The sequence below is a fragment of the Delphinapterus leucas genome, chromosome 1 (genome assembly GCF_059928025.1).
Source record: "Delphinapterus leucas isolate spDelLeu-1000000601 "Yukka" chromosome 1, BTC_Dleu_Yukka2, whole genome shotgun sequence".
Taxonomy (NCBI): domain Eukaryota; kingdom Metazoa; phylum Chordata; class Mammalia; order Artiodactyla; family Monodontidae; genus Delphinapterus; species Delphinapterus leucas.
In genome coordinates, this window is record NC_143129.1 from 156,868,403 (window position 1) to 156,896,195 (window position 27,793).

General features: G+C 55.6%; 1 protein-coding gene across 2 annotated transcripts in view; it reads left to right on the forward strand.

Moving 5' to 3' along the window:
* Positions 1 to 27,793, forward strand: part of HIVEP3 (HIVEP zinc finger 3) — a 131,508-nt gene that overhangs the window by 94,311 nt on the left and 9,404 nt on the right. For both annotated transcript variants that reach the window (XM_022575425.3, XM_089895080.1), the window contains exons 4-5: positions 19,336 to 19,511; positions 25,841 to 25,927. In XM_022575425.3, the coding sequence (XP_022431133.2) occupies positions 19,336 to 19,511; positions 25,841 to 25,927 (263 nt within the window). The remainder of the gene's footprint in view (positions 1 to 19,335; positions 19,512 to 25,840; positions 25,928 to 27,793) is intronic.

A 27,793-nucleotide genomic window follows, 5' to 3' on the forward strand; every position in this document is an offset into this window, starting at 1 on the left:
TCACGGCTTTGGTATCAGCCAGACCTGGGTTCAAATCCTGGCTGTGCTACTGATTAGAAAGTCACTTAACCTCTCTATGGCTCAGTTTTCTCATCTGAAAACTGGCAATAATAATAGTAACCTGTTGATCAAAGTTGTTGAGAAGTAAAGGAAACGAAGATGTTGGTGTATAATGTACCCAGCACAGTGTCTTATTCTGCCATGAATGATCAATATTTCCTTACATGATTGTCTCTTCAAGTAAGGGGTCAGCTAATGTCTCCCCCTTCTGCAAGCACATTGCGGCAGTGTAAACACTGAAGCCAAACCACCTGCGTGGGAATCCTGGCTCTATCACGGCGACCAGCCGATCTTAAGTGAGTTATGTAATTGCTCTGTGCCTCAGTTTCCTCACCTGTAGGATGGAGACGATAATAGTAATTACATCTCAAAGAGTTCATATGAGGCTTAACTCATGTAAAGAATTTACAGTACATGATGAATAATAAGCACTTAATAAAAGTCCACTCTTATCATCATTATGAAAGCGTCCCTAGAAATCATTTGATCCAAATTCCTCACTTTGCCAGTGAGGAAACCGTGGCCCAGGGAGGCGTTAACACAGCACAGCAATGATAGAAGCCAGCCTCTTGGCCTTCACTCAAAACACACCAACAGGAGGAAGGGAGGAAGGCTGTGTGGTGAGTGTGTACGAGAGTGCTGGACCTGTGCCATCTCACCGTGACTGTGGTGATGGGAGGGAGGTGGCATTGTGGTGAATCAGGCTGCGATTCTGAAGCCCTTCCAGCTCCCGTGAAAAGAGACGTTCAACTCCAGAGGATTCCTTGGGTTCAAGAGACAACAGGGTGGCCTGGCTGGGGAGCCAAAGCCAAGCAGGTTAAGGAGGGCCTCCCCTCAGGGGTGGACCCTGCACGGGGAGTTAGAGCCTGACCGGGCAGGGAGACCTGGCATGGCCTTGGATGGAAGCAACATACCCTAGAGAATTCAGGGGCGATGGTTCATGGGGTTGGCAATTTACGCTTAAACAGTTCAGGAAAAAGAACTTTTTTTAAACTATACTTTCAGCTTTTCTGTATGTTTGTGATTGTTTCAAAATAAAAACTTAAAATAAAAAAGAGAGAGAACCAGTTTGGCTCAGAAGAAAGGAGACCAGGGAAGCCAGGAATTGAGGAGAGTTTAAAAGGGCAGAGGCTGCCAGGGGCCGCCGGGCAGATCTCTGAACAAGTGGAGTCAGCCAAGGCCAAGAGAGGAAGCTAAAGGCGTCAGACCAAGGAAGGAGCGGGGCCTGAACTCCAAGCAGAAGTTTGGATCTGTGCTGTGAACAGGTGTCATGTGTCACCATGGGTGGCTTGCAGACCAAAGAAGGGCAGCCCAGCTGGCGGGAGAGTTTGGATCCCCAGGAGAGTGTGTCCCAGGGCACAGCAGCCAGCAGAAAGCAGATTGGGCTGGAGCCCGGGCAGCAGGGGGTGGGCGTGCTGGGCAGGCAGGCTCCCAGGAACATAGTGGCAGCAGACAGGGCGGACACAGGAGCCAAAGTGAACCTAAGGCAGCCAGGGAGAAGCCAGGCTGTGAGCAGGGTCTTGTAACCCGCTGGCGAGTGTGGCTGGCAGACTGGGGCCAGGAGGCCACCAGCCAGGGGCCAGGCTGGGCTTCTGGGGACTGAAGCCAGGAGCAGGCAGGGCGCCTCCCCAGGGAAGACGGCAAGGACTGGAGGCAGCTGGTGGGCCCGAGGGCAGGGAGGCTTGTCCGCAGGCTGTGCTCTTCAGCCGGGGGCCGGACCTTTAGGGGCCGGGGAGGAAAGTGTGCTCGCCCAGGGGGGCCAGGTTGGATGCAGTCTGATTCAGGAGGAAGGGGAGCCATCCCCTAGTAGAGAGGAGGAGGCCAGTTCCCGTAGACTTTCAAAGCGTCAGCAGATCTAGCAACTGGGCTGCCTCAAATCCGTCTCTCGGAAGTTTCTGGGACCCGGGAGCTCAGGTCCAGACTCTATAAACCATGATTTTCCTGAGCTTTGTAACCTCCTAGTGGCTGCCCTCTGGTGGCTCTGGTTTCACCGTCAAGCGGTAAACCCTTCCCGTGAGGAGGGCAGCTGGGGACTTGTGTCCCCCTCCTTCATGGTCAGGAGTGAGGAGGGAGGAGCCCGTGGGGCAGAGTGGAGGTGGGGACTTGAATGGGTCTGGACCAGGAGAACAAAGTGTCCCCAGGGAGCCAGCCACGGGCTGAGCGGTGACTCAGGGGCTCCAGCTGGAGCTGAAGGAGGCAGCTGTGCCATGGATTCATACTGGGCAGGGGGCCGTCCCCCGCCCAGACTCCAGCGCGGTGCCCGTGGGGTCCGGTTGCTGCAAGAAAGGGCAGAGCAGTGACCACGGCTATCCGCACGCTGGTCCAGGCTCTCTTCCTTCCCCCTTCTAGGGGCCAGAGTGCCTTTAGTCAGCCAGCCCTTACCTGACTAAAGGCGGGGGAGAGGCTACTGTGAACGCAGTGGGGCTTTGCCTGGGCTCTAACAGCACTGGGCATCCATTGTGCTGGCTCAGATCCCCACAAAGAGTCCTCACCCTTCACCCTCTTCCTTGGGCCTCCTCTGCTCAGTGTGCCTGGAAGGGCCCTCCCAGCAGGGACAACACACTGAAAGTAGCCAGCTGGGCTCCCCCAGATGTCGGGCCAGCCCTGGCAGGAGCCCGGCCTCCTCACTTTTCTACCTAGTACAGCCATGAGATGCCCGGATGAGGGTCAAGCACCTGGTCCCCGAAGGAAGGAGTGAGGAGGCGGCCTGGTTTTCAGCAGGCTCTGCACACAGGCCTGACCGTCCACCGTGGGGCCGGGCACCCTCTCAGCACCCCACCTGCTGCCCGGGCCTGGGTGCTATCCGTCTGCTCGCGAGGAATCAGGGTGATCGCGCCCATATCGTGCTGGGAAGGTTGCTTCCGTCCTTGCAGGAATCCCTCACGTGTCCTGTCCCCTCCTTGGACTCCTGGGCCTTTGGCTTCCATCCTCCCTGGCCCACTTCATACCAGGTGCATCGTGCACCTGCTTACCCAGATGAGAGCCTCCGGCAGGCTGTGATGCAAACCGTCAGGTCGATTTCAGGTGGCACCTGGACAAATGCTCCTTATTACATTTGTCATGTTTTATTTTAATGTCTGTTAGGAATTTGTAACCTGCGCGTGAACCTGAGATTTTGCGACTGTGAGCCCTTGGGGTGAAGCTTCGCTGGGGCAGGAAGCTCAGGCTTCTGCTCAGGCAAGCCTGTCTCTGAGCTCAGACTCCTGGAAGGCCCGAGATGTGGGTCCCTGGTGTGGGTTTTGAAACATGACTCTGAGGACCATCACCGCAGGCCTTTATGCAGTTCACGGGAAGCTCACTTCCTGTGGGTCGGGTGTGGCGATAACCAGGAAGGAGGCTGGGCACGCCAGCCTGGGCTGTCTTCTACGGTCTCAGGGAACACCACTGCGTCTGGAGTCTGACAGACCCTGGAGCCGCCCTGGCTCTGCCCTAACAGGCTGTGTGATGGGCAGACTGTTAGCCCACCTGTGCAGCTGCTCCTGACCTGGAGGGTGATAGGAGCAGTGCCACCTCCTGGGGTTGAGGTGAGGACTAAATGAGAAGACGGCCTCGAACGCACCGCCCCAGCAGTTTGGAACCAGCATGTGTCTGGAGATGGAGCCTGGCGTGCCTGGAAGGAAGCCGGTGGGGCAGGACAGAGGCAGGGATGGGTGGGGTCAGGAGCGTGGCCTCTGGGGCCGGGCCACCTGGGTTGAGTCCTCACGCCATCACTGCTGGGTATGTGACCTGGAGCAGGTTGTTCAGCCCTTCTGTGCCTCCCTTTCTCGTCTGCAAAGTGGGGAGGGTACTGATGACACAGCCAGGGGCTGTTCTGGGGACTGAACGCTCAAAAACGGCAGCTTGGCGAATCCCACAGCTGCGCTCCTGCACCTCCTGGCTGGCTTTGCACCTGTGTCCATTGACCAGGAGGGCTGGGCAGTGCTCAGGAAACACCTCTGAGGACATAGCGGTGAGCTGAGCCTGAGGATGAGGGGCAGTTAACAAAGGCAGAAGGCGGGGGTGGGAAGATTGCTCCAGATGGACGAACTGGCCCAAGGCTGGAGGACCAGGGTGCTGGTGAGGCTGAGGCTGGAGGGGGAAGGGAGTGGTAGTGAGTGGGGGGCGGCCTGAGAGGACGAGGGAGATGGGTAGGCTGGGAAGGGGCCTGGGGTGGGGTCACAGGTGTCACTGGGGGACGGGGAAGGACCCCTGTCCCTTTTCCATCAAATAAAAGAAGCTATATCATTCATCTCATGTTTTTCGATGGGAAAGTGGGAATGCACAAATGAAAGTAACTGTGAATTGTAAACACGCCACGCATTTGGGGCTATTTTTAAATCCCCGAAGCCTGGTATTCCTATAACTCCAGCAGACATTTGGCCTTAAAGCCGGCTCAGAAAGAGCCCTTACTAGCTCCCCAGGTCCCTCCAAAGCACGCTGTGGTTGATTACGCCCCAGACTGTCTCCCTAGGCTCCTCTCTCGGCCCCAGCCCGACCCTCCATACATCCCAGGCTCCTCTGCTCTTGCTGTGACCTCCACCTGGAGGGACCTCTCCTCCTCTCCAGCTCCAGATCCCCACGGTGGACTGTCCTTAGAGCCCAGGTCAAATGTCCCCATTCCACGGAGTCTCCCAGACCTTTCCCCACCCTGCCACTGCCTGCCAGACATCGCCTCCCCTTCCGAAGTCCCCGGACCTGTTATCTCACCTTATCTTGACATTTATTATTTTCTGTTTGGTTCAGACAAATGGATGTTTCCCCTGATGGCCAACGTTAGAGCCCACGGGCAGGGGAAATCCATTTCATACAAAGCGTGTACCGTTTACAACATGTAAATTTTTAAATGTAGGCGGTGGGCCGATCACAACGATCTGTGGCATGCTTGCTAGCTGTGTGGCTGAGAGCAAGTCTCTGTGCATCTCTGGGCTCAGTTTCTCCATCTCTGGAGCAGAGGCTCCAGAGGGAGCAGACCTGGCTCTGCCCTAACAGGCTGTGTGATGTGGGGCAGAGGGAGTCTCCGCCTCCCAGGCTGTTGTGAGGCTGGAGGACACGTGCGGCATCTGCCTCCGCTCTCAGCAAACGCCGAGGAGATCTGCAGGAAGCCTTAGCGGGCTCTGTTCTCATTCAGCTGCTCCGAGCTGACTCTGCATCGCATCTGAGCTTCATTCCAGCCACGGGCTTGCCTTCTTGCTGACGGTTGCCCTGAAAGGCCCTTCACATGCTGTAGATAGCGGTTGTAAGCGATGCTCCAGCCAGACAGGGCCAGCGCTGCTGGAGAGCTTCCCTCGGGCTTTCTGGAGACACGGTGTGCTGACTCAGTTCTCTACTGGTACCGGGCCTGCTGCAGGGAGGTGCGTGGGGATGCAGTGGTCCTTTGGGAGGAGGTCACACCCAGAACCATCAGGCCCGGACCCAGGTTGGGGGCAGCAGACTCTGGCCTTCGTAGTCTTGGCTCTACTGTCCACGCCTGTGTACGTTTGAGGGGGGACCTCAGGCAACTTACTGACCTCTGGTGACCACTGATTGAGATGCAGCACATGGCCTCCTAGATGGAGCCCTGTCCCACCTGGCAGTGCCCTCGCCCTGCTGCCCCTACCCTTCCACCAACCTACCCTACCCTCCTTTGTAGTAACAGCAGCCGTTGTCTGTTGAGGGCCTGCTGTGCCCCAGGTACAGAACTCAGCACTAAGCACTTCACAAATAGAATTTCTAATGCTCATCATCCCCTGCTGAGTGGTACTTATATGTATACACACACACACACACCCATTCTCCAGATGACGGGTGGAGGCTCAGAGAAACGAAGGAACTTGACCATGGTCGCTCAGGTAGTGAGAAACAGAGCAGGGATTCAAACCCAGACCTCTGTGGCTCCAAATCCTGTGTTCTTTCCTTCACAGCCCCCTGCCACTAACTGGGGACCCTGCTTTCTGCATCCTCTGACTCTCAGCCACCTGCGGGGCAAACCCCAGCTGAACCCTGTTCTTAGCCCTCCATGTGCCCGTGGCCAGGCCCTGAGTGGACCCCAGTGAATGCTTATGGATACAGATGATGGTGGTGGTGCTTCCCCAGGGCCCGTGGTGTAGGACGGAGTTGGCAGGGGGAAGCGTCCTCTCCCCTCTCCCACTATCTCTCCATGTGCTGGAGAACATTCCTCCCGTCAGCAGCATCTCCTACAGCCAGAAGAGCCAGAAGGGTGCGTAATCCAAAAAGGAGCCTTGAGAGATTGGTGCTCACTGGCTGTGTGACCTCGGGCAAGTTACTTTACCTCTCTGAGCCTCCGTGTCCTCATCTGAAAAAGAGGAATGCCATTACCCACCTCACCGATTTCTAGTAAGGGATAAATGAAGTCCTATAATTTGGAAGATGTCCAGTAAGTGCTGAAGGATCACAGATGTTTGGTTTGTATTATTATCACTGCTGCTCTGTCCAGTGCAGAAAAGGGCTGAGCAATAGTGTCAAGTCCAGTAGCCAGAGGCAAAGGCATCATGGGCAACTCTGTCAGACTGGAGGCCTGATCATAAAGGTGACATGGAGCTCTGACCAATAAGAGTGTTGCTTCATACTCAGGCAGACCATAAAGAAGACCCTTCTGAGACTGTGTCAGAAGCTGTAATCTTTTGAGACTTGCAACCCCAGGGTGAGCACTGGAATTAACAGAAACGAGAAAACTGGCTCCCAGAGGTGAAGGCTGTAAGGGGACTGAGGAGAGCAGAGCGTGACAAAGGCCACACAGGAGATGGCCCACTGTGTGAGGTGTAGCTCCCAGTCCATGAAAAATGTCTTCAAGGAGGTTCAGAAGCTTCTGCTTGCTCTGTACATCAGATGATTCCAAAAGGGCCATGTCCCTGGTGACCAGCACCTCATTTTCGTACTCTGGGTTTGCTTTCTCACGTCCGGCGCCTGGTCATGTCTGGTTCACTGCGCTGGGAACAGGTGAAGTGTTGTCTGCTAAGGGGTCAGCACGTCTGCTAACCTCTGACAAGGCTTCCTAGACATGGCATTTCTGAAGGCTAACCCAGCCAGCAGCGGCAACAGTCTGATCTCAACATACGCGCTCCGGAAGCTTTCAACAGCCATGCCTCTCACCCTGTCTCCCTCTGTGCAAAGTATCCAGCCCTTCTGTCATGCTAAGAACTGTCCAAAGCGTAGAAAGCTTTTAACTGAAGGGGAGATGAGATATGATCGGTCGCAGGGGCTCGCGTCGCCCACGGACCATTCCTGCTTGTGTCTGTACCATGGCCTCAACCCCACATTCCAGTGGTGAGGACACTAAGTTGGCTGCAGCTTTGGTCAGTCACTTAAGGTGAGGGGTTGGTGAAAGGCTGCCTGTAAACATAAAGCTCATATGGTCCAGTCTACCAGCCCTCCCTGGGAAGTCTTGTTTCCTGTTTTTCAAGTGCAAATAACCAAATCCCTTTATTCGTAAACTTGGAATTTCTTCTAAAGCTGTTCCCCATCTTGCACCTCTATCATCCTGATATAAATCTGACAGTTTGGTTAACTTCACTGAGGCTTTCATGACCCCTGCATTTTCTCTAATGGGCCCTGCTCCTTTATCGTACTGATTTCCACTTCAGTGACTGTGCTGTGTCCGTTTAGATTCCAACTAGACCTATTTACCTCAAGTCCAGCCTCCCTCCCAGCATAGGAATCTATTGATATTTTGCCCCAAATCGTAGAGGTCATTTAGTCTGTGCTTGCACACCGTCCATGGTCGGGAGCTCACTACCACTCAAGCTTGCTTGGTTCCAAGTTCGTTGCTCTGGGGTTGGAAAATCCTTTTTTAAAATGAGCCCAGATCTTCCTCCCTGTCTTGGTTCTGCTTGTGGACTGAGCTGCCTCCCAGGAGGCTGGCAGTGGCTGCACCTGTGACCTAAGGTACCTGTGGGCAGATTTTCCATGAGCCCGGTTTCTCTTCTGCTCCCAGCTGGTGGGGAGCAGATCTCCTCAGAGCAAGGGCCAAGAAGGTGCCTGCCATCATGGGACAATTAGAATGGCCTCTCTTTCCTCCTCCCGTAAGATTTGAGTCTGTAAGTCTGAGGCCTGAACACACAGCCCACTTGTGTGTTCTGAAGGTTGGAGCAGCCAATGATGCCAGCCAGCCCCTTCTTGAGAAAGGGTCTGATGTGCCTCGCAGTAGCTACCCCAGTGCCTTCAGATGTGTGGGACAGCCTTGCCACGGTCATTACCTCACAAGTATTCCCCAGCACAGAAATGATACCTTGCATTTATTATGGGAATTTAATACAGTTCACAGCCTTTTCTCATCTTATTTGCTTCTCAAGGCACATGAATCTCTGAGCATTGAGGAAACGCTGAGGTTTCCCAGGGTGTGGTGACACAGCACCTCATAGCCATTGGCCCACAGGCATTGATCAGGCACCCAGTGCCTACACATATTTCATAAGCTGCTACCACAGATGGCCTCAGTCAGGGTCCCCTCAAGCTGCTGTTGCACGCAGGCCCAGAGGGCTGCTTCCAGAGCAGGGCTGTAACTGAACACCTTCCCCATCCCCCTCTGCCCACAAGACACAGGCCAGGCTTTTGCGCCAGCCCCTGAGGTTTTTCTAAGCCAGCCTCCATTCTTGCTTCTTGCCATATAGAATCATGCCAAGGCTTCCACAGTATAATTCCTGTACACACGCCTACCACAGAGTAAACACTCCACAAATGCTAGCTGTTTCTTTTTCCATGACAAAAGAAACACCTCTGACCCTGGCTGACTTTCTTTTTAGTGTTTTTTTAGTAAAGAATAAGACATGCATTCAATCTCCAGGATCTGGTCACTTCCGCATTCTGGGCCTGTTTCCTGTCTGGGGAACAAGGAAGTGAAGCTGGGAAACTAGCTGACCATAGTCCTGCATCAGGCCGGGCTGACTCCAGCCACAGTGGGTGCAGGGGGTGGGGGGAGCAGTCTCTGGGTGCTCTGGGCCTTCCCGTCTTAAGAGGGACAACCTGGAGAGGTTGGGAAAGTCTGAGGAGGAATCTGGAATCCATCATGAGTGCGCCTGTTTGAGGCCTGGAGCAGAGAAATCTTGGGCAGAACAGCATCCTTTGGGGACTGTCGTGTGCAAAGAGGGGTTGCACTAAACAGAGCTCAGACTACAGAAGATCAGCAACTTTAGCTTATTAGGGGGAGAGCTGCCCAGAGGCGGAAGGTGCTGCCTGGGACACCGAGGGACCCCAGGTGCCAGAGGTAGATGCGCCCGCGGTGGGGTGTGGATGGGCTGCCCTGAGAATGACCACATCAGAGGATGCACGAGGCCCCTCCCACCCAGGAAGTCAGAGGTTTTAAGGTCCTTCCGAGCATGGTTGTGCTTTAACAGTAATTTCAAATTGATTTTAAATTCACAGAACTCTTTTTTACAAAGTTCGGTTTACATAGATGCCTATTCTGAAAAGCAGCTCAGTGTGGTGGGGCAGGTGAGGGCCCAGAACCCTGCTGCTTGGTCTCCCCCGCCGTGAATCCTGAGCACAGTGTGAAAGTCATTGTTCTAGACCCTGCAGGTCAGGGCCTGCTGAAGGCTGGGGCACCCCCATGTAATGGGCACCTTTAAGAAGTCCGCTCCTCCTCAGTAGTTTCATTTCTCTGAACACGACAGGCCCAGCTTCTGGCATCCTGTCTCCCTCCCTAATCTCGCCGTCTGGTCGGAAACGGGGCCTTGGCTGCATTCTTTGGACCTTAGCTGGCTTCAGCGCAGGTTGGCTGCCTGCTCGGTGGTTCTCGGGCTTCTGCACTTGGTCATGCACTGCACAGCGTCTCAGCTTTATAGTATCCATTTCTTTAGAATAAAAGTCACCCCCTCTCCTTAGACCGGTGCTGGGCATCAAGACCCCTGAGCTACTGTCTTCCGGGTAGCTGATGCCGATTGCTGATGACCCCCTAGAATGAAAACTCACACCAGGAAAAGCGAGGAAAGGGCCCAGATGGCACAAACGCAAACCTGCAAAATGGACGAAGGCTGGCCTCCGTGGTGGGAGTCCTGGAAGCTGTAAAAGAAGGCTCCTGACTGGCTCTCCCCTCCTGCCCCTGTCAGACAGCCCCAACTTCTCAAATCTGTGTCCTCTTTCCGCCCGCCCTTGCCTCTGCCGCGGCTGGGGCTCTAGACAACTACAACACCACTCCCCAGCTTCCAGGCCTGTCAGCCCACACCATCCTCCACCCTGCACCAGACGGGGGCTCCCAAAGCAGGAGTCTCACCAGTCAGACCCGACTCACCCGGAAAGACCGGGATGAAAAGCATTTCTTCTGCAAAAGCCACCTAAGACCCACCCTGCTGGTCCTCCTCTGATCCTCCATGGCACTTGGTGCGTTGTCTGGGTTACGGATTCTACCTCTTTGTTTTACAGTCCTTTAAGTACCTGTTATTCACACTCAAGACTGAGGTCAGAGTCTTATTTAGCTTTGCGTTTCTGGGCCGGGCTCAGACCAGGTCTTAGTAAGTATTGTTGAGTAAATACAAAGAATACTGCTTAAAATAGACCCTCCGCTGGTGGGCTCTGAGCCCGTGCTTGTGTTACATATGTGCCGTGGAATTCCGGGCACAGCAGGCCTGTCCCTGGACAGCACATTAAATGCCCTCCATCCCGGATGTAGTGATGTGATACGATTTCTGCAGAACCCTGACAAAATGAGAGTCTGGGATGTGCCCAGAACCCGGCGTGAACTTCCCCCATGACCCACAGCTCAGCCTCCCCAGTACATTTGTCACCAAGGGGTGTGTTCCCGACCTCTTGGCAACTGAATATTTTTAGCAAATACACAGCTCAGTGCCAACTGGCACTTGCTCCTCTTCCCACAGACATCCCTTCCTTTTTGAGCTTCACCCGGAGAGCAGCACGTCACTGCAGACAAGCTGGTGGGCTCGCTGTGGCCGGACCTCCTGGGGGCCAGTGACCGCCAGGAGCCGACCCTGAGCCTCACTTCATGGGACACAGGCTGCCCGCAAAAGTGGGCCTCCGAGCAACAGTGTGGACGTTTCTGGCCGCGTCTTCCTCTCGCTTTGCATGATTATATCCGAGCTGTATGCCCCTGGGGGAAAGCATATTTGGCCACAAGATCATAATAAAAACAGAAATTTGACAAGACTTTAAAATATCCAAATTTGGAGAAGAGGTGACAGTTTTATGATAAAGTATTGATATATGAAAATGTCAATAATATACATGCAGAACAGCCTCCTAGGAGCTCAGATTAGGAAGGTCACTCGGAGGTCATTGAGTTTATCCCCTCATTTAAGGGAAAAATGAAGCTTGGTGGAAAGAGAAGTCATGGGTTTGAAGGTCAGGCAGGCATCTACAAGCTGCATGACCTTGGGGAAATCTCTTTGAGCCAGAAGTTTAGCTCTGGGCTATTTCTGCCTCTCCTATTTTATTTGCCTTAAACTGTGTTTTTAAAAGAGGAGATTTTTTTTTATATATTTATTTATTTATTTTTGGCTGCGTCAGATCTTAGTTGCGGCATGCGGGATTTTTGTTGCAGCTTGTGGGCTCTTCGTTGCAGCGCGTGGGCTTAGTTGTCCCGCGGCATGCGGGATCTTAGTTCCCCAATTAGGGATCGAACCCACGTCCCCCTGCATTGAGAGGCGGATTCTTAACCACTGGACCACCAGGGAAGTCCCAAAAGAGGAGATTTTAAGTCTTAGAATTTAATAGCAATTAAGCACCTGGTAACTTTGTAACACGTGACCTGGTTTCAAATTCTGACTCTGTTAACTTACCGGCTGTGTTACCTTTGGCAGGTTACTTAACCTCTCTGTGACTCCATTTTCTTATGTGTACACTGGGATGATTAGAGTCCCTGCATCATGGGGCTGCCTTGTGGTTTAAATGAGGAAAGGTATGCAAAGCATTTAAAGTACTGGTTGGCACCCAGTAAGAGCTATATGTGTTTGGTAATATTATTAGTTTTCTAAAAATCTGGATTTGTGGTTTTCTTGAAAACCTGGAAGATCTGACAGCCTCATACAACACTTGGCTGGAAAGGTGTATCCACTCTTCCTTTAGAGAGGGACTGTGCGCTACCTTCCAGCTCACTTTAATCCCGACCCCTCCCCCCTCCTTATACCTCCTCTGTTTTGCGCAGTCATGTGGCCAGCTCACCCCCCCCCCATCTAGTGTCCTGAGCCTCCATTTGGTCAGGAATGAATATATCTATTTATATTTTTTGGATAAATATGGAATATTTGAAGGATAAATATATGCATTTTACAGCATTGTTACAGGAGCAAACAGCCTAATACACTGAAAGCTGCCTCTATCAGTGAGCTGCCATAACCACTCATTCCCTCCTGCTCTAGGGCCTCCCAGCACTAGTGATGGGGAGCTCACTACCTCGTAGAGGAGCTTCATCGCTGAGTCTTCGTCATATGCTGAGTCCAAGAACAACAACTCACCCATCATCTTGCCTGAACTGCCGTTAATTTCCACCGCATCCCACTGCCGTTAATTTCCACCGCATCCCACTGCCGTTTAATTTCCACCGCATCCCACTGCCGTTAATTTCCACCGCATCCCACTGCCATTTAATTTCCACCGCATCCCACTGCCGTTTAATTTCCACCGCATCCCACTGCCGTTAATTTCCACCGCATCCCACTGCCGTTTAATTTCCACCGCATCCCACTGCCGTTTAATTTCCACCGCATCCCACTGCCGTTAATTTCCACCGCATCCCCTCTTTTGGAATCTGGAGCAGAGGATGTGTCACCTCCTTCGGGAGCTGTGCTCTGAGTTCCCAAGTGCTTGGTGGAAGCTTCAGGTTTCAGAAATGCCTGCCAAGAGTCTAGAGCCACAACCCAAGGGGTCATGTGCTGAATGATCAAGAGTCAGGCAGCTCAGCATCTCCAGTTGCAGGACTGGAAGAGACGCGGCTGAAGGCAGGAGGGCAGACTGTGTCACGCATAAGAGCGCTGGGGTCAGACCTGGGTTCCAGTCCCTGCCTTGCCACTTTCTAGCTGCCTTGTGACTTTGGGCAAGACACACAACCTCTCTGTTTCTGTTTCCTTCTCCGTTAGATGAAAATAATAAGACCCTCCTGATTAAGGGGTTGTGCAAGATTCTTTTTTATTTTCCTTTGAGTCCGTGAGTCTTAGACCTACAGCATAAGAATGAAAAGAGACCCAGAAGATTCTGGCAGCTCCACACCCCTCCTGGCAGCCTCACTTACCTCCTGACCCAAGGCAGTAGAACAGAAAGCTGCTTCCATGGGAGGGTCCAGGACCCCTGGTGCTGCGTGACCTCAGGCAGTCAAGCTCAGGGCCCCTTTAACTAAGACATTCTGGAATCCACAGAAACAGCTCCTTTTTTTTTTTTTTTTAAAGAACAAAACCAAGCATTTTCCAGCCTGGCTGACGTCCCTGGCTTGTCAGATCAGCAGAAGACAGGCAGGTGGTGGGGCTCAAAGAGCCATGAGTTAGCTGTACCCAGGCGGTGAACTGTCTTGCAGGCTCAGAACAGGCAGGAGGCTTGGCGGGCGCTTCTTCACCGGGTGAAGGGCAACCTGTGGCACAGGCCTCCAAAGGGCAGCCTTGGATGGAGGGTGGGGGGGCCAGCAGACCTAGGAGACAGGACCATGCCCCTGGGGTCCCCACCATGCTTTTCTGGCTTCCTTCCCTGGCTCTTTGCATGGCATTTTTCTGCAGCTGTCAACACCCTCGGTCCCACCCAGAGCTGGTGGCCGCAGGGAGAGTGATGCCGTCCTTATCTGTCTGTGGTGTTACAGGCCCCTGAGAATCTCCATGAAGGAAGGTGCTAAGGAAACTTGGTCAGCATCACCTAAAAGCATTCGTGCAGCGTCGATGCGGGGACGGGGATAAGTGGAAAGATCGCTGATGGTGTGATCTTGGCCATGTCACTTGAACTCTTTGGGCCTTGGTTCACATTTCTATAAAATGGAGACAATGGCAAAGGGCTGACGGGAGGACTGAATGACGTCAGGCATGTGGCGTTGGTCGGTGTATCTAAGGGCAAAGTGTGACTATTCCCAAGGGAGGGGAAATGACTTACCCAAGGTCACCCAGCAAGTTCACACAGGAGCCAGAACTCAGACCCAGGTCTCATGCTGACTTCTACCTTCTGACTTCTAGCACAGTGGTTCCTACCAGAAAGTGGGGAGTGTTCAGCCAGCCAGTCCACCATGGTTACAGGGGCACTGGCTGTGTGCCGCATCCATGGGGAGCCCACAGTGTCAGGCTGAACTTGTGCTCAGGGACTCTTGGAGTGGGAGCGTCTCAGCTGAGAGTCTCTAGCAGACACGAGGAAAGAAGGCCTTGGCTTGGCTTTCCTCTGTGCAGCGATGAGTACCGAGCACTTGCTGGGTATCAGGCACTGAGCTAGGCCCTGGGGATGCTCTAGTGAATGAGGCAGATGTGCCCTCCGCATGGGGTTAATGGGGACTACATTGTGAGAGGCCACACAGTACACACAGCTTGACAGGCACCACGAAGGAGGAGTGGTGGGACCCCCAGGCCCAGGGGTGTGGGAGAGGGCTCCGAAGGAAGGGGCCTTTTGGCAAAGCCCTGAAGGAAAGAGGAGCTGGTCAGTAGCAGGCGGTGGGAGGGGTGGGCGGGGGGGAGGGAGAAGACCAGAGGAAAGGGACTTGGAGGCACTGGATGATGTTCAGCGTTGTTGATGGGGAAGTGCAGTTAAGAGAAGAGCTGGAGAGGTAGCTGGGCCAGGTGGTGCCCGGGGCCTTCTGTACCCGTTGAGTGAGGGGCAGGGCTTTATCCTGAGAGCAGTGGGAGGAGCATTGAATGGTGGGTCCTGGGCTGGGAGGAGTGTATTGGGGGAGAGCCCCCTCTGGATGTTTTGTGAGGAAAGGATGCTGTGGGTTAGGAGAGGGGATGGTGGCCTGGGCTAGTGGTGGCAAGGAGGTGGGCCTCCCTGGAGCATATGTGGGATGCGGCATTGACGGGCTGTGGTGATGGATTGACAATGAAGACTGAAGGAAGTAGAAGCACCAGGGACGCTGGCCTGGTCACCATGGGATGCGCATGGCGTTCACTGATGCGGGGACCCAGGAGGCGGTAGTACAGGTGGGGGGACATGGAAACATGGTTCAGGGCACGTGGGCTGTGAGGTGCCTAAAGACCACCAGGGAGATGCCGAGGGGGCAGTTGGATGTAGAGCAGAGGGGTCAGAGCTGGAGAGAGAGACAGGGGAGCCATCAACATCCAGGTGGAAAGTCAGGTGTGTGTGGGGAAGCTCACCTGGGGGAAGGTGTGAGGGGAGAAGAGTGCAGGTTGGTGCCTGGGGAACACCAGCGTGGGAGGCGGGGGTCAAAGAAGGAACTTGCGGAGGAGACCCGGTCACCAAGCCAACAGGTGTCTCCAGAGGGCAAGCAACAGGGCAATAACGCCTCTGCCACTTGGATTTAGCACCCTGTGTTGTTGGCAAGAACAGTCAGCAGGGAAGCTGGGCTGGGGCAGTGAGGAGGCGTGACTCTGCCAGCGTGACGGCCCCTTCCAGACTCGGGCTGAGAAGGGAAGCAGGCAGAGCGGTCGCTGGAGCGGGCTGAGGTCTGGGGGACTTTGGGGTTGGTTGGTACCAAGAGAATTGAGCTTGCGTCCGTGTTGGTGAGATGTGTCCGAAGGCGGAGACCTGAAGCTGCTGGGGAAAGGGTGGGACCTTATAGAGAGGGGCCTTGCACAGGCTGGAGGGGCTGACCGTGAGCTGAGAAGGGGAAGAGGGTCCAGCTCACAGTGGACAGCTGCCCCATACCTGTCCCTGGACTTGGCCCTTTGGGAACCACAAAGCTGTACAACCCCAGTGGCCTTCAAGGAGCAGAGAAGTCAACAGGCTCCAGGCTGGCCAACCAGGACTGCTCTCTTCAAGTCTCAGGACCCGCAGTGGCCACCCTCCTCCAGATACCCACAACCTGGACCCTCCTGGCGCCTCTTCCTCTAACCTCTTTTCTCTGGCTCCCAGATCACATACTCTCCTGGTTCTCTACCAGGAGATCTCTGCTTGGGGTGGCTTTTAGTGCCATCTTTCCCCCACCCTTACATTTGGGTGCCTCCTGGGCCCTCTCATTGCCCTCTTCCTGTTCTCATACTCTCTTGATCTGAACCTACCTGCCCCAAAGCCCGTCCATCCCCCACAAGGGGTGACACGCGCTAAAACAGTCTGCTAGGAGGCCACCCAGACACGCTTGTGAGGGGAGGGACGAGGGCTTCATCATTTCCCAGTCCTCAGAGTCTGGAGACCAGGGGCCCTGCGCTCTCTCCCCCGTCCCATCTCCAGCCGAGCCGGAAGCTCTCAGGACCCAGATTCCAGCCACCTGGCCTCTCACGCAGCCTCCAGGGATCACTTGGGGTCATAGCGGGAAGTGCCAATAGCTTTCAGGAGCCTCCTGGGGCGGCTGGCCTACCCGCTGGGCCTCAGCGCCAATCTACGTGTCCCATCCTGAGTCCCATGGATTTCCAGCTGTGTACTGGACATTTCCTCAACTCACACTCAGCCATTAAGGACAAGGGTCCCGTATCGCTTCTCTCCAAGACCGCGGTTGGTACCACTTGAGCTGGCCAAGCTGAAAACTTTCGATCTTTGTTACTCCTTCATGGTGGCCCCTGCGTCATCCAGGTGGCTACCAAGGCCTGTAGATTCTACGTCCAGAAGGACTTGAATCTCTGTCCTAGCACACGTGCCTTGTACCCAGATTCTAAGCCTCTCTTCTTCCAGACCATTCCCCATGGTGCCAAGGAAGCATCTTCTCTTTAGACTTTGTTTATCTTTAATAAAACTTTGATCAAGTCTCAGCTTCTTAGCATGGCATTCAAGGCCGATGGTGATCCAGCCTGTCCTGCCCACCAAACCCTCCAGGCCTCTTAGCACCCGTGCCTTTGCTTCTGGGGTCCCTGCCTGGGGTCCTCCCTTCCTGCCTCCGTCTCTCAGCATCGTCTCTGGCCCCTTCCAGCCCAGGCTCCTCCTTTGTGCTACCCATCAGGTTGTGCACCTTCCATGGAGTGTGACAGAGTGGTATCTGGGGTTACATACATGCCTCCCCACCCCACCCCCAAGTGAGGGCACCACCCATAGAGGGTCAAGCAGAGTCCTTTCTCTCTGTGTGTGTGTGTCTCCATTCAGGCAACCGCAGGCGGTTTAAGCTTGCTATGGAAGGAGAACGAAGGGGCTGAGAACAGCCAAGGTAGACGGACCCTAATGCCTTCTGAATTGGCTTAAGCACAGGGGGAATCCCACGTGTGGTAGCAGTCAGGGCGTCTGTGGGCCTGGGTAGGAGGGGGTGAAGGAAGGGGGACCCCGACGGCGCCATCATCGTTGGAAGTGGGGGGCTGTCGTGCACCCGCCAAGCAGAGCCAAGTGGAGGTTGGTGTCCAGTGCCAAGGGGAAACCAAGCCATTCTCGCTTCTTTCTTCTCCAGATGGGAAAAGGGCACCCCAGCTCAGACTGGGTCCCAGGGGGACAAAGCGACCTAGGAATTAAAACCCAGGTAGCTGGTTGGGGTCTGGGGGGGCGTGCTGCGTGAGGGTGAACTGCTGGCACAGGGAGGCAAGACACCCCCTGCTTGCCCCCAGGGTGGTCTCCCTAAGAGCAAAATGAGTCTCTCTCCCCTTAGACCCCCATGGCCTTCCATGCCTCCCCTTGAAAGCAAGATGGTGCTTTGCCCTGGATCAGGGCAAGAGTTGGCCCCCAGCCTGAGGACTGGGCGCCTAAAACTGGCCCATCGGGACCCGTAATAGCAAGAAAGGGTGGTTTTAGACAACTTGAGAGGCACCGGTTGGCCAAAGCTGAGGCGATCCACTTGTACTCTTGGAGAGCAGTCCGTGCGTGAGTGCGCGGGCACACGCGTGTGTGTGTGTGTGTGTGTGTGAGAGTGTGTGTCACTGTGTGGGTGGGGGTGAGTGTGCCAGTGTGTGTGTCAGTGTGTGTGAGTGCATGTGTTTGCGTGTGAGAGTGGGGAGGTGGTGTGTGTGTGAGTGTGTGTGTATATGTGTTGGTGATCGCTGTACCGCTGCCTGCCAGCTCCCTCCCTCAGAGTTCCCTCCTGCAAGCCCATCCTTGTGGCGTCCTCTCAGCTGTAAGCTGATGGCCCCAGTGGAGCAGGACTGAGTCCCAGTCACTGTCACGTCCTCACCTCCCCCCAAGCCCCTTCCTGCCTCTCTGCACCACCCCACCCCCGAGTTTGGGTGCCAACTCCTGGCCAGGGCCTGATGTGCGGGGTGAGTGTGGGCACAGGCAGGCCTCCTGCAGGCCAAGAGACCACGCTTCCCCCAAGGCACCCGCGCCTTCAGATCCCCAGGCCTCATGAGTCAGAAAGCTCTTCTCCTGGATATGCCAGGATCCCCTCCCTGGACCCCGTCGCAGCCTTCCATGTCCCCATCGAGACACTCACACATCCACAGCGTTAGACCAGCGTGGCATTTTGACAAGGAGGGTATCAAGTGAGCCTGTGAGACTCGTGGGTTCCTTCCGAGTGGAAATAAGAACATTCTGATTCTGGGCCATGAGCGCAGTGGTGCTGAGGCCCAGCAGGTGGGCCAGCCGCCCCAGGAGGCCTCCTGAAAGCTATTGGCACTTCCCGCTATGACCCCAAGTGATCCCTGGAGGCCGCGTGAGAGGCCAGGTGGCTGGAATCTGGGTCCTGAGAGCTTCCGGCTCGGCTGGAGATGGGACGGGGGAGAGAGCGCAGGACCCCTGGTCTCCAGACTCTGAGGACTGGGAAATGATGAAGCCCTCGTCCCTCCCCTCACACGCGTGTCTGGGTGGCCTCCTAGCAGACTGTTTCAGCACGTGTCGCTCCTCGTGGGGTATGCACAGGCTTTGGGGCGGGCAGGTTCAGCTCAAGTTCTGTCCCTTTCTGGCTGTGGGAGCCTCAGGCTCTTAAGGACTCTTCGTGGAGACTACTGAATTCGGGCAAAGTGCCCAACACAGAGCGAGCACTCCGTCAGTGGCGGCTGCCAGAGCTGTAGCCGTTATCTGTTTTACTCTGTTACACGGTGGCCCAGAGCGGCTGCTCTTTGGGAGCAGAAGCCGGCACCGCGGCCGGGTCTGGACCAGAGGCCCTCTGTGCCCCTGTGGCTTCCCTCCTGGCAGGAAGCACCAGAGCCTGCCGCCTCCGAGGGAGAGAAGGGGGCAGCCCCCCTGTGTGAGGGCAGGGCAGGTGCAGGGCTCCGTGGCGGATCCCCCCACCCGTGGTTCTCTCTGCTCCGCGTCTGCCTCTCCCGATGCCCCTAATGGCTGGATGCAGCCAGGAAGCGCGCGCATCTTCTGAGGTGGGAACCTGCCTCTTCTCCTACTTTTTTGTTCCTTTACCATGACGCCTGTTGCTCATAGGTACAAATCAAACGAAGAGTATGTATATGTGCGAGGCCGCGGCCGAGGGAAATATGTTTGTGAGGAGTGTGGAATTCGCTGCAAGAAGCCCAGCATGCTGAAGAAACACATCCGCACCCACACTGACGTCCGGCCCTATGTGTGCAAGCACTGTCACTTTGCTTTTAAAACCAAAGGTAAGAGACAGTCAGCGGGGCACTGGCCCTGCCCGCTGCAGGGAGCTCCCCTCTGGGAGCCCCAGCACAGAGCCCGGGGTCCGGACCTCTCTGCCTGGGGCCTGGGCACCCCCGATTCCTGGGCTCCCCAGTGACAGAGCAGCCGCCTCCAGACTGGGCAGTGGCACCCCTCGGCTGCCCTGCCCGTGCTTTTGGATCCCACGCCGGCCCCTCCACCCTCCACCCATGCGATTCCCACCACGGCCAGGCGGTGGCACTCTCGCACACAGTTCCTGGTTTTGTATTTGATCTCATCACCCCTTCCTTCTGCATGTCTCCTTAGCCCTTTATCCACCGACCCGATGAGCTCCAGCATCCACACTGGTCACTGCCGCTCTTGAGTTTGGAAATCCATTCCACCCCGAGCCACTTAACACACTCGCATGGTCACCTCTCATGCCACACTTTGCCCCTGCCTCCACCCCGCCTCACCACTCAGACCACGTTCCTGCCCCGTCCAGCTTCTCTGCACCTCTTGACACAGGGCCGGGCTCTCCCCAACCCCCGGGCGGCAGCCCTGTCATTCCTGCCCCCAACACTGCACAGCAGGGTCAGCTCAGGCTCTGTGAAAGGAAGGAAGACTGGCCGGTGAGGGTACGCAACCAGAGCGCTGTGATGGGTGATGGAGGTGGCCTGGGCCACTGCAGCCACCCAGGACCCGGGTGTGGACCAGTGAGGCTGTGTCCACGAGACGTGGACCGAGCTCTTCTCTGCTCCTTCCATCGGCTGCTCCCACAGGGCAGGCAGGAAAGGCATCGCAACCCGCTTCTTCCTTCCTGGTAGCTGAGCAGACTGAGGTGCCTCAGAGGGAAGCCTGGGGCTCTCGAACCCCTGGTGGCTTCAGCCTCTCGTGCTTCGCAGTTTCCTGGCTCAGGGTTGGGCACGAGGGTCCTGCCTTCTCCTTTGGGCAAGTTGGGGGCCTCCACACCAGCCCCCACCAGAGCCACGTGGTTTTTCAGTAGATGGAACTGGAGAGCTTTGACACCTGTTGACCTTCCTTTTGTTGGTAAAGCTGCTCCCAGAAAGAGCAGTGGGCAGTGGCTCTGAGGAGGGCCCCTCCGGGTCTTTGAGCCTTCCTTACTCCCCCCTCCTCTTGCTGGCCCCTTCCGTTCTCTTGGTGCTAGGTCAGGGGGCAGTTTATCTCATCCCCTTGCTCATGGCCCCCTCTCTGACCGGGTGCCCATCTCTGGTCTCCTGACCCCGTTAGGCTGCCCTCCATTGTCCTCTCACCATCATTCTCAACTGGAGCTCAAACTTTCCCACCAAGGTTTTGGTTTGAGTAGAGGTGAGCATCCTCCGTCCTCGCCCTGACCCTCTTCTTTCTTGGTATGTCATCAGCAGCATTCCAAAGGGCATTCAGAGAGAACCGGAGCCCTGCCGCGTCCAGGACAGCTCACCTAGCATGCCTCGGTCCTGGTCGCGGGCTCTGTCCCACACACGCCCCCTACAACCCCGCTTTCTCTGGCCTTAGGCGGCCAGTTGGGACTTTATGGTGGAGAGAGATGGGAATAATCCACCAACAGTTCAAATAACGGCCTTTGACTCTGAACACCAAAAACCTTTTTGTCCAAGCCCTACTTGACGGTGCAGAAAATGGGTCCCTCAAAACAGAAACGACTGTTAAAGCCGGAGCTGTAACTATAAGCCAGGACCCCTGCCTCCTGGGCATCACCCCCACCACCGTCCTCTCTGTGAGCAGTTGCCCCCTTGTCTGGAAGGAGTGGCAAAATCTGGTGGCCAACCAGGTGGCGCCCAGAGTGGATCACAACTGCTGGCCCTATTCCCAGGGTGTGCCCAGGGGACCACACCATTCTGTTCTCAGCATGAAGAGCCTGGTCCTGAGAGTGCCTCACCCCAGGGCCATGAAGAGCTGCCCACCACCGTGGAGAACCGTCATCCTGCCACGTGAGACTGGAAAGCCCCATGGGGCTGAGTTCCCAGCCAGAGCAGTCTCCCAGAGCAATCCCTATTCAATTCCCTCTGGCTTTATTGAGAGGAAAGGCCTGGTCTTTTTCTGTCAGGTCTGAGAGAGGCCTGGGTCCCTGGCAGGAACACCCCTTTTCCAGGAGATTCCTGCATTGGAAGCCACATGCCGAGCTATCTGCCGTCCCTCCCCGGGTCCCTCTGAGCCAGCACACAGCCCTGGAGGGTCCAGAGCTCCTAACCTGAGGGGAGGGTCTGCAGGCCCTCTGAGTGCCCTGGGGGTAGAGCCTGGGGTGGAGCCCTGAAGGCCCCGCCCAAGAGGGTTTGCTCTCACCCTGTGATGGGGGGAGGGCTGAGCCCTCTGCAAATGCTCCTAGAGGCTTCTGGAAGATGACACCTTCCAGAACCGGAGCAGTGAGTGCATCCGAAATCCTGGAACGTCAACCTCTGGGACTTGGGGGGGCCAGTGAGAGTGGTGGCAGGTGGACGCAGAACCAGCTCCCTCTTGGCTCTCTCTGAACAAGGCAGGGAGCGAGGGAAGCCGCAGGATACTGACACTCCTGTTTCTCCCTGGAGTCATGGACCCTTCAGCCACCAGCCCAGATGCCAAAGGTCCCCTCCTCTCAGGACTCCTGCCTCCATACAGCTGCTTCCATCTCCTCCCTCCCCTCATCCTTGGGCTCGGGCCCAGCCAGGCTGCATGAGAGATGAGGCTGGGTCAGGTGGTCCTCAGGGCCCTCTGTCACCACCACCTGGCTGCACCCAGCCCGGGAGCACTTCCTGTCTGTCTCCGTCTGCCTGTCTGTGTCTCCGTCTCTGTGTTAGACATCGTGGCAGCAGCTCCGGCCCCTGGGCGCTAGCAAGGGGGTGTCTCGGTGGGTGCGGCCAGGAAAGGCCCACTGGGGTGTCCCTGCGGGGGTCTGGGGTCCCATGTCATCTTCTCAGAAGGTTCCCAGAGGCCAGCAGAGTGGCTGTGCTGGGTACAGGCCGTTGCACCGATCGCCTCGGGACAGAGCTGGCAGCTTGGGGCAGGCCTCAGGGACCGAGGGAGGGTGGTTGGTCAAAGCCCAAAGCTGAATGGGGCAGGGTCACCGGCTGATGCCCTCAGTGGAGGGTCCGCCCCTGTTCCAGACACCCATCATTTTCCATCCACTTGCCTTTCCTCCTTCATTCCAGGATTGTCGGGGTTTTGGTGGGGGGCTGGGACGACGGTGAGAAGCTGTGAACTCTGCTTGGCAAGCCCAGGCTTTGACCCTTGACAAGGAAATGGTGTCCAGGCCAAAGAAAGACACCTGAGGTCATTTGGTACACCTCCCTCAATTCACAGAGGGGGAGGTAGGCCCATGGAGGGGAAACCAAAGAGGGCGCCAGATAACACTCGGGGCTGCGCATCCGGTCCTGTAACCCCGTGGCCTATCTGGGCAGCCACCCAGACTCCCACCTCTTCCCTGCAGCCTCCAAGGGCAGGGGCAGAGGAGAAGCTGGCGTCCAGGGCCTGCCCGGTGCCTTCTCCTGGGGGTTCCTGAGCCCAGACTGACTGGTAAAGCCAGCTACAACACGAGCATCATCTCAGCATCTCTCTCCTCCTCACCCCCGTGACTGTGGCAGAGTCCCCCGGGTGCTCAGTAAAGAGCGATTACTTGGTGGGGCGGGGGGGGGGGCACACAGTGTGGGAAGGAAGGAGGTTCCGCGTGGTGGGCATCTGCTGTCTGCCAGGGGCACTCTGCTGTCACTCTCCATGTTTCCTCATGAGCTCCTCCCAGCGTCCCCGAGAGGTAGGTATTACTTTACAGTTGCAGAGACTGGGGCTCAGAAGGTTAAGAAACTTGCCCAGGAGCACACAGCTAGCAGGTGGAAGAGCCCAGACTCAAACCCAAGGCCATCAGACTCCTACACACGCTGGTTCTGCTCTGCCAGAGTGGAGCGAGCAAGGTCTCTGGAGCCCTGAGACCTGGTCCCACGTGGGGCTCTGCACTGGCTAGCCGTGCGGCTTTGACTGGTTGGTTTGCCGTGTCGGTGAATGGGAGCCCTCCCACAGCATCCCGTCACCTGATCATGTCGCCTGACGTCATCATCAGCACCAGGGCCCGGAGTTAGAACAGAAGCAGGAAGACCCTGGGCCTGGTGGGCGTGGATTACGTGGTCTGTGAGGTTCCGTCCAATACTTTGCTTCTGGGATGAGAAGAGCATTTCCCACTTATGGTTATTGCGCACCCATTGTGGGCTCATCGTCTAACATGGTTGGGTAGAGACCCGAACGTTCCAGGCCGAACAGGCACAACAATAATGTCATAGCCAGAATGAGCAGCGTGCATAGTCTCCTGGGGTCTGGGATAGTCAGGGGATGGCAGGCTGGTCTCAGAACCTCAGAGGATATTCAGTTTCTCTGGCCCGTGGAAGACCCCGGATGCCTTTACCACCCCCTTGACGTCCTGCTCAGGCTTAGAGGGCAGAGGCCCACAGTGTGGGACAGGGAATGTTGGGGACCCTCCGGCCCTGGAATGACTCGAAGTTATGGCTCTGCTCTCCATTTGACCAGGAGTAGAAGATCCAGGTTTCTGTCTAGTTAAAGGAAGAAAATCTGACTTGGGAAGGATGGAGTCACAGACTAGGACTAAGGGAAGGAAAGAGGAAAGAAACAGCTTCTCTCCATCCTTGCCGCCCTAGGCCTGCACACCTCAGGCAATTCAGCTTAAGATTCCCTTTACCCTCTCAGCAAAACCCTAAGGTCCCTTAAAATTCTCAGAATGATTAAGAAGCACCCTTCGGTTCATCCATGGGCCCTCTCTCCCTATTCACCCATCTATCCACCCATCTATCCTCCTGTTTATCCATTTCTCCCATCCTCTCATCCGAATAGTTTGTCTTCCTATCCATTTATCTTCCCATTTATTTTCTCATCTGTTCCTCCACCTCTCCCATTCGCCCTCCCACCAATCCATCCTTCCATTCACCTGCCCATTCTTTTATCCTCCTGTCTGTTTGTCCTCCCATGCATTTGTGTGTGCTGCATCCAGCCAGCTATTCTCCCACTCACCCATGTCTCCTCCTCTCCCATTCTCCATCCTCTCATATGTTTATTGATCCATTTTCCATCTATCCTTCCATTTATTTTTATCCTCCATCTGTCTATCCATCTGCTTATCTACTCATCCAGTATCCCATCCATCTGTCCAGCTCCTTCCCGCTCATGCTGTTCATCACTCCTTATTTCCTCTTATCCACTTATCCATCTATCCATCCATCCATCCATCCACCCCTCCATCTCTCTATGTGTCTGTTCTTGGAGTCCATTCTTCCCTCTTCCATCTATCTGCTCAAACTTGCTAACTGATAAGATTAGTGAGACAGAGCACCTGACTCAAAGAATTTACAATTTCTTGTATGAACTACCATATGGAAATTCAGCAATCTACAGAGCAACAGTGAGCACATCACAGTTTGGAGGTGATTGCTGAGCCCAAAGGAGCATCCTGAGGCATCTGGCCTGCATCCTTCTGGGGCAGGCTGGAGGCCCTCTGCTGCGCCTTCATAGAGCGTACCTGCCCACAGGGCTTTGTGGCCTGTGAAGTGCTGTGCGCACGTGGGGGAGAATTGGTGTCGCTATCTTTCCCCTCATTCCACGGAGCGGCCATCTCTGCTCTTCAGCCCACTGGGGACAGAGTCAGCCACACCCCGAGGGCTTCGTAGGCTTGGGGAGGGGCAGAGCCTTAGTTCGGCCTTCCCTGCACGCACCCACCCCACCCCCTGGCCGTGTCTGCACGGCAGTGACCTTGGAGGTCCAGGAAGGGGACATGACTCTCTAAGGAAGTCAGGACTTGGGCCCCAGCCTTGTGGCCCCCAGGTCCGGATCTGGCAGATTTCTCTACGCCTTCTGCCCTCTCTCCATTTCTAACAGTAACTTTGTCCTGGTTCCTCTTCCCAAACCCTAAGATTCTTCCCTGTGGGCTGCCCTAACAGTATCCTCAGCCAGAAGGGCATCCTCAGTACCCATCCCCCATGCTGGGTTAATGGGAGCCCTGATGTCATCCCGGTATTTGAAATGGCCGGGAATCCTGTTTGATGAGTGTCACCAGCTCCTGGGCCCTGAGTTAAAGGCAGGAAAAACTTATTGCACATGACTTGTCTTTTAATTTCTTTCTTGTTTGTCTTTTTAATCAGCATCTCACTTCTTCATTCTACCCTTTGTCCCCTCACACCCCTCACGCACCCTCCCCCAGCTCCTCAGTGCCATCCCGCACGGGGTCTGCGGCTGCGCATCCCACCTGAGCACCCGGGCGGAGGGACGTCCCAGCACCTGCCAGCCAGGCGCCACCCTGGGCCCCTGCCCTCCAGCCGAACCTGAGTCTGTTCTCGTTCCTTTCCAGGGAATCTGACTAAGCATATGAAGTCGAAGGCCCACAGCAAAAAGTGCCAAGAGACGGGGGTGCTGGAGGAGCTGGAAGCCGAAGAAGGTAAATGAACTGCCAGCTCCCGCCTCCCCCTTCTCCTCCTGTCCCCCTCGCCCTCCCCTTGCTTTCTGTCCTCTCCTCTGCTCTGCCTCCTCTCCCTCTTCTGTGCCCTCTCCTCTAGTTTTCCCAACTGCAGGGAGACAGAGGTTAAATTCACAGGATGACCGCCCCCACCCCCTAGACTTAACAGCGCGTGCTGGGAGCCGTAGCTGTGGCGCATGAAGGTCTGCCAGGCAGGTGGAGCGCCCGGCACCCTGTGGGTGCTCAGTGAATGTATGGTGAATACATTAGCACATGAGTAATTACAGTCAACATTGATTGAGCACCCACTCTGTGTCAGGCATGCTCTAGACACGTGCCATGATTATCTTGGCAAATTCTCACGATGACGCTGTGAGGTACACACCCACACTCACACTTACACACTCTGGGCATGAGCCTGACGCCCGGGCCTTTTAGAGCTAGAGGTTTTCAGACAGACCTGACAGCCCCATGTCACCTCCCAATCCCATCCCCTATCCCAGCACCGCACCCTGACCTCAGTCCCCCGTTAGCAAGATTAGAGCCACATTAGAGCCAGTTTCTGAGAAGACAAGGCAGTGTGTGTGGCTGTGCCCTGCCCAGCCTCAGCATCCAGGGTGGAGGCCAGAGGGGCTTTTTTGGCAGGTAGATGAGCGGCCAGAGGTACTCCTCCTGCACTGGGCAAACCTTTGACCAGATTCCCTAAAATCAGAATCAAGAATTACAGTGTGACAAGGAGAGGTGTGTGTGTCTGTGTCTCGTTTTTTTTTTTTTTTTTCTGATTTGGGAATGTATCTACAATCTTACAAAAGAGTTAGGTGGCATTTCCTTTTAGGTGAAACAAATCACCTTTATTGAACAGAACACAGTGAACTTGGGGCTGTACCCCCGAAAATGAGGATGTGGGGTTACCATTCTTATCAAAAAAGCACATCAGGCCATTTACAGATGTCTCACTGAGTCCTCGTAACTGTGGTAGAAACTTGTGTTGCCCCGTTTTCAGTTGAAGACATTTAGTAAAGCTCAGACAGGTAAAGGCAGTTGTCCAAGGACAGACAGAAACGCTGGCTGCAGTGCCTGGCGGGCTGGATGGGGCAGCTGCACCCAAGCCCAGAGCCCTCCCTGGGTGGGAGGTGGGCGTTCCGACTAGCACTGCACCGGGGGTCCACTGAGGGACCCTGAGCTGTCCCTGCCCCTCTCCCAGCTTCATTTTCCCAATGAGGCCAAAAAGGATGACCTTATTTGAGGATGAAATCAATGCATTCATTCCAGAAATACTGAGCACCAGACCCGTTCTAAGACCTGTTCTAGGTGCTAGAGATTCTGCAATGAATAAAACATAGTTCCTGCCGTCGGGAAGCCTGCATTCTAGAGGGGAGCTGGGCAATGAACAAATGTGGAATAGGGCAAGGGTGATGAGTATGAAGCAATACATCCGGGAGGGGCTGGGAAGCGTGGGGAGTGGCCTCTCTGTTCGGTGGTGTGAACAGAGAACATGAGGCGAGGTGTCAGGAAGCCAAGTGGGGCCTGGAGAAGGGCTCTCCCTGCAAAGGGAACAGCCGGAGCAGAGCCCCTGAGGGCCAGAGTCGGGGGGAGATGAAGTCTGAGAGAGCCGTGGCTGTGAAGGCCAAGGGATGGACTTGGCCGCCTGGTGGAGCAACGCCCTCTGCCGTTCCCTGACTCCGTATGCAGAGGATGGCCGGTAGGGGGCGCGGCTGGAGGCAGGGATCCAGGCTGAGCACGTGTTGGACTTGGGTGGGCCGAGGGAGGTGGGGAGACGTGGTCGGGTTCTGGATACATTCCGCAAGTAGAGCCGAAGGGGTTTGCTGACGTAGTGGGGCGGGGGGC